We start from the raw sequence: 6,735 nt of genomic DNA, 5'->3' as shown, positions 1-6,735 counted from the left end.
CTTAACAGACCAGGTGATCGGGAGCAACAGCCGCAGAAGGCCATTGCGTTCACATCCTACATGTGAGCTCCCAAAGGCACCTGGTGGGCCACTGCGAGTAGCAGAGAGCTGGACTAGATGGACTTTGGTCTGATACAGCTGGCTTGTTCTTATGTTCTTAACATGGTCATAGTGGCTTCAGTGAAGTACTTTGTGGTGTAGGGATCAAAAATAGCATTTGCACCAGATGGAGTGTGGTAGTACGATTTCCATTTTTTCCAAGATATATACTAAAGTGGGACTTACTAACTTTTCAGTCTTAAGAATTTGTTTCATTAAGTTGTTGATCCCTTGTTTTAAACGTATTATTTATCTCCTCGCTGAATAAACATGCTAATAAAATACCTCTTCTCTCCTAGATAATTCTGTATGGTGATTTGCCAAAAACAAAAGAGAATGTTGTGTATGTATCGAATCATCAGTGTACAGGTCAGTATATCCCTTCCTTGAATATAAGACATTTTTAGCAGAAAATGATTGCACAGTGAAATACCTGAGTTTTATCTTGAAACCCAGATCCATATGGTATTAAATGTGTATATTATTAACTCTTAACTCAGAAGAATGAATTCCCTACATGATGAGACTTCAAAGCTTGTCTGCAAAAGTGCCCCTGATTGCTGCCTGACATGCTGTCTCAAAACCTGAGAACAAATTTGAAGATAGTAACTTTGCCCGAAATAGCAAAAATAGGAATCCCCATTGTGCACTTAAAAGCCATTGCCTCTACCTAAAATATCTTTATAAATCAGGGGTCATGTTTTTTTTTATTTAAGAAGCTTTTCATGTTTGTTTTTACTCACTGAATTTGAGGTTAGTAATTGCTCAGGTTTGAATTTGATTTAGTGATTTGCATTAGAGGGCTTCTGGGAATCTTGGTAAAAATGCACAATAATATCCCATAATAACTTTGGTTTGTTTTTTTAACTGTGTTTTATAATGTAAAGGTGATATATTATAGCAGGATGTGTTTTGTTTAAGCCTAAGTCTTCAAGGAGTTGGTCTAGGAATTAGTATAAATTTAGGACTGGGGAACTGAGTTCAAATTCCCACACAATTACGAGTTCTGTTGAATTTCTGGTCAGTTTGTTTCTCCTACTTACCCACAGAGTTGTGAGCATAAAATTGGGTGGGGGGATGTAAACTGCCCTGTTATCCTTGTATGAAGAACAGTATACCAGTGTAATATGCTTGTTTTATGGATCGAAGAGGTCAGTATGGGACTGGGTATTGAACTGTGTTGTAAACATACCTGAAACATAAAAAAATAGGAATTATGGAAAGCTAGAGTATTCACTATCTTCTTCACAGTGTTGTGCACAGGTACTCCAGTCTAAGTCCATTGAAAGCAGTGAGTTTATTCTGGAATACCTCTGCATAGGATTGTGTAAAAAGAGTTTCCTATGCGTTGCTGATATGTTTACAATCCATACAAGACTTCCCATGAAAATAAGGTCGAACTATTACCTGTGCAAACAAAATAATTTTGCAAATATTTTAATGCTAGGTTATAAATAAAACATTCATGTTTTATTTTTGCAGTTGACTGGATTATAGCGGATATGTTGGCCATCAGGCAGAATGCTATTGGACATATTAAATATGTTTTGAAAGATGGGTTAAAATGGCTTCCTTTGTACGGGTGGTATTTTTCTCAGGTAAATCATTAACCCATTTCCATGTTGTCAAGTAACTGCTTCTTACTGCATATTATTGCTTCAATTCTTAATATTTACCTATGAGTAAATTCCAGCAATGTCAGTGAAATTTATTTACAAGTAAAGCCTATTTAGGATTCCATCATTACAGTCAATTTTCCTGGTAATAAGTGAGTGTGTATCACATCTCTAAAGTATTATTAGTACGATATTCTTCTTTCTTTAGTGTTAGCTGACCATAGATGTCCTTTTTATCATTAAGAATCTGTGGTTCTCACACTGGTATCATGACAAAAGGTGGAGATTAACTAACTGAATTTGATGTGAGATGCTGCACCCAGGTGAATTGCCCCTCTGCTTGGGTAAGTGTCCCTGGGAGGTCAAATCCGCTGTCACGGCTGTACTCTACATCCACCAGTGGATTTCCCCCTCACCATGGGGCTCTTCAGCACAATAGTTGCAAGTACATCTTGAGACTGGGGAAGACAAAAGCCTTGTGGGAACAGGACTGTTCAGCAAAAAATCTAGCTGGTGGTTGTCTTGTCTGTGTTTAATCTCCTGGTGTCTGTAATGCTATTTGGAAAGTAGAAAGTGGGAAGATAGAGTGGATGCATCATTAATTCAATTTGTGAATGAGGGTACTCACTGCTGTTTAAGTAAAAGTGTTACATTATTAAGGCTACATAAAGTCAACATTTAAAAAAAATTCTCCCTGTCATGCCAGGGGCGATTTTATGTTTTCACACTTCCTGCTCTTCCTGTTGATGCTTTATCAGTGATGTCATTTACACTCAACTAAAACTTTCCAGTGACAATTAATTACGGAATTGTGATGGAATGCATATCTCCAGCTTCTGCTAACATCCTGTTGTGTGATATATATATAATATACTAAATATTTGGAGAGCAGAAAACAAGTTTGAGGAAAAGTTATTGGTAAACACATCCTGGTTTATGATTGTCCACATGGAAGACCCTTAAATCATTACAGAAAGAATTTGAAAGATCCAAACATGTGTTTCCAGGATCCTGGAAGAATATTCTGGCACATGTTTAAAGTCGTTGTCCAGAAAGATCCTATATTCAGCATAGTTGGATGTGTAGGGCTGAGAAGTACCAGTTTAGAAAGTAATAGTATATTCCCTAGACTGTTTAGAAAATTGCCTCAGTTACAGACATATTTACTTGGAAGTCCCACTGATCTGAACTTGCTGCCAAGTTCATCTTTAGAACATCTTTAGAATTGCAGGTTAAAATTCTTTTAAGCTCCACTTCAATCCTATGTTGGCTCTTTAATGTGCTGTCCTTCAGTTCTTAATCCAACCTGCCCATTGTGTATACACATACATAAACACAGATGCACACATAAAGCCATTAAATGCCATCACCGTTTTTACAAAAAAACTGCATAGTTATGTATAACATAACTCCACAAACAACAAGAAGGATCTTTCCTTCAGGAGGAGCTTTCTTCCAACTTAAGTGTTCCTCCTCCAGTGCTGGAGCCTCTTCTTGAAGGAAGGTCTCTTTGGTCAAAAGAAAGCTTTGGACTTTGCTCAGCAAAGTGATCAGATAGGGTCTACCCTACCCCCCTTTATGTCCCATTGGTAAATTTAAAAAATTCCATACTTCAGGCTGATCTAAAGCTTTTTGTGATCTTTTCTTATGTCCCTTTTCATAGTTATGTAACCAGTTAACTAATGGTAGATATTTGAAGAAAAGCCTTTTCTTAATTTCATTTTATCAAACTTTGTTAAATCTCTTGTTGTAGTCCCCTTTCTTTGTGCTAAACAAGTTTATAACTATAGGTATTGAAAAACAAACTCTTTTTGGGTTTTTTCTGGGGTTACTTCTTAAGAGAATAGCATTGCTGTTAATGAGCATCAAAAGCCTTGTATAGCCTGTTCGTCCTTACTTGTGAAATTCTTTGATTCAGCAGAGAGTGGCGATATGCTTGGGGCAAACTTACCTCTGTATAGTTCCCATCAAAGTTAATTTTAATGTTTATACCTGATTCAGCAGAGAGTGGGGATATGCTTGGGGCAAACTTACCTTTATATAGTTGTCATCAAAGTTAATTTTTAATGTTTGCACCTGGTGTTGGGCATGAAAGACATTGTATACCACACACCTTGACACTGAAGTTGGTGCTGAATTTGCTGAGGTTTGTATTATTTGGTGATCTTAATCAGCATGCCAAGGCCTTTGAATTTTGACTTTCAGAAGGGGTTCAGGATTTCACAGCCACCATAATGTTTCTGGAGCTGGCCCAGAGTATCTTGGATCTCACGGATTAAGTAGGCTACACTCTTGATGTGGTATTCGGCTTTGATCACGTGGTATGGACGTGAGAGAATTTTCATGGGATCATTGTGTTAGATCCAGTTAGCCTTTTCTCTCAGTTCTGCTCCTACCCAGTTCTGCTCCTCCGTTGTCCCACATGACTTTCATCCATGCAGTCCTGTGACATCTTTCATGGACTTTTTGGTGACTAAATAAACCCTTCTTTTGTTACCTGGCAAAGCCATTCAGGAGCTATTTAAAGAGGAGTCCTGGGCCCAGAATTAGCCGGCCAGGATTCTTCAGATGAGAAGTACTGGCAGGGTGACCCTACCTCACAGATCCCGGGCTGGTTGAGTCTCAAGAGCAGCCAGAAGCCTCACAGGACGGAGATGGAAGTGGCTTACAGACAAGCCAAGAGCAGGAGGTCAGAGTGCTTGCAGAACACCTCCAGCCACTGAGACCAGAACGAATAGTTCATACAGCTCACCTGAACCAGTGAGGCAGTTTAGAATCCTTAGCCAGCAGGAATTGCACTCTTAAAGACGCAGTGCGCTCTTGCAGACTCAGGTGTCACAGAGAATGCTGTGAGTTGGCCCGGGATCAAGACTGAGCCACAGCACAGACTTATAAGAGATGGCTCTGGGAAGTGGAAGTTGCAGGAGCAATGTTGTTGAAAACCTGATAGCTTTTTGTCACACCTGCTCACTAAGTGATCACTTGGAACTCAGATCAGATTTCCTGACTTTACCCACCTTCGACCCTTGCCTGCCTCTTCTCAAACCTGCTTTGGACTTGTTCCTCCGGACTCAAAGTAAGACAGCTCCTTCCCTCTCTCTCGCCTGTGCGTGCTAGCAGCTGTCATCCGACTCCCTGTGAACTTAACAGGCCGGGACAAGTATGTTCATATTTAGACACATCCTTGCATAGCCAGTTTGCTTATTCATCTGTCCCAAATGCCTACCTGCAGCTTCCTTATCAGTCAATCAGTATCAAATCCTTTCTACTGCGGTGGAGCGTAGTCATCCAGATTGGTTAGATTATACCCTCTTCACTACAGGACTGTACAAATGTTTTAAGCCCTCCTGGATTCTATGATTAACTGCAGAAAGCCTCTCTTTCGGGACAAAGAAAAAAAGAAGTCCCTTCAACTGAGTGCCTCAGGTTTGATAGCGGGACCAAGAAGAGGCCAATCAGATCTGACCAGAGCAGGGCACTCTGATGCCTTAGAGGAGCCTGTTGCTCCGTCGACCCTTATGCCTGAACCTCTGGTGGTGGCACTGGGAGGCCCATAATCAGAGACATCAGAAAAACAACTGGGTGAGCCTCCTATACAACTCGGGGACAGTCCCCTGTATTGGAGGAAATCTCCCAATCTTTGGGGAAGAGGAGGTGGTTCTGAGACTTAGCAAGCCCATAAGGAAATGCAGACCCCCTCTTGCCTCACATTGTGACTCAGAGAATGGAAGCTCCTGCAATGGCGCAGAAAGCAAGGTGGTTACGGCTCCAACAAAAAAGATGCAAAAATATTGGCAGCCATCTTGTACACCTCAACAAAAGCCCTGGGATGACTGCCTCCCACAGTTCATCCATGGAACCTGACTCTCAGCAGAGGGGTAGTGGTCTGGTGAAGAGTCCAAGTGGGGCAATGTTTCATTTAGAATCTTCTTCTGGAGGCGGAGACAGCAGATCAAACCACCATCAAAATCTCAAAATTAGACTCAAGGTTTTAAAAACCCTGTTAAGCCTATGCAAGAATGCCCATTTCATGAGATTTTTTATAAAATAATTAAAACTGAATGGGCAAATCTCGGTAACAACAGTTCACCAGGCGCCATAGCAAAGAAGTTTTATTCATGGCCAACAGAGGTTATGGAAGATTTAAAATCCTCCCTAGTAGATACTCCTGTAGTAGTACTACATTCAGGAGCTGTATTATCTAAGGATGGGGATAATGCCCTAAAAAACCAATTTGACAAGAAAAATGAAACAACTGTGAAGAGAGCACACAAGGCTACATCCCTAGCCCTTAGGGCCACTGCAGTGCTCTCAAATTTACAAGAGCCATTGTCAATGTGGCAGATATCGTGGAACTTTTTCAGGTTTTGGGCCTACTGATCTACACCATAGACACAACCCTCTGGGGTTACTGCCACAGATCATTTCAATGGACCCTGCTACCTTATCAAAAGCAGATAGCTCGGAAGAAACACAGAAACATAGACCTCACTTTGCAACTGAAGAAATCTCTTCAGTAGTGGATTCAGATAACAAACCTGAACCAAGGAATAGCCTTTATTTACAGATCATCAGTGATCAGCACAGATGCAAGCAAATAAGGTTGGGGGGCCCATTACTTCTTGCACTCACAACAAGGATAATGGTCCAGACAAGAACAAAAACACATCATATATTGACTGGAATTGAGGGCGATCAGGAAAGGACTCCTTGTCTTCTAAAACTTGATTCAAGTCCGCTCAGTACTAATCAGGACGGACAATACCACAGCCAAAACCCATGTAAATAGAAGGAAGAACCAGACCTCTGGCCCTATTCAATGAGGCCAAGAAATTGTTCCTGTGGGCAGAAAGTTATCTCCTTGACAACACATCAGGAGTGTGGACAATACACAGGTAAATGGAGAATGGATGCTGAATTAATCAGTATTCCAGGAGATAATGAACTCCCAATCATGAATCATTTTGTATCCAACAAAAACAACCAGTTGCCTCTGTTCCTGTCCAGATTCGAAGACAAA

The 6,735-nt window shown here is 40.7% G+C and overlaps 1 protein-coding gene across 1 annotated transcript in view; it reads left to right on the top strand.

The window, feature by feature from the left end:
• Positions 1–402: 402 nt before the first annotated feature.
• The window catches only part of AGPAT5 (1-acylglycerol-3-phosphate O-acyltransferase 5), a 32,631-nt gene continuing 26,298 nt past the window's right edge, over positions 403–6,735 (top strand). The window contains exons 1-2 of the mRNA XM_048497477.1: positions 403–468; positions 1,582–1,697. Of these exons, the coding sequence (XP_048353434.1) occupies positions 1,602–1,697 (96 nt within the window). The 5' untranslated portion in view covers positions 403–468; positions 1,582–1,601. The remainder of the gene's footprint in view (positions 469–1,581; positions 1,698–6,735) is intronic.

Source organism: Sphaerodactylus townsendi, linkage group LG01 (assembly GCF_021028975.2).
Source record: "Sphaerodactylus townsendi isolate TG3544 linkage group LG01, MPM_Stown_v2.3, whole genome shotgun sequence".
Taxonomy (NCBI): domain Eukaryota; kingdom Metazoa; phylum Chordata; class Lepidosauria; order Squamata; family Sphaerodactylidae; genus Sphaerodactylus; species Sphaerodactylus townsendi.
This window is presented reverse-complemented; position numbering and strand designations above follow the sequence as displayed.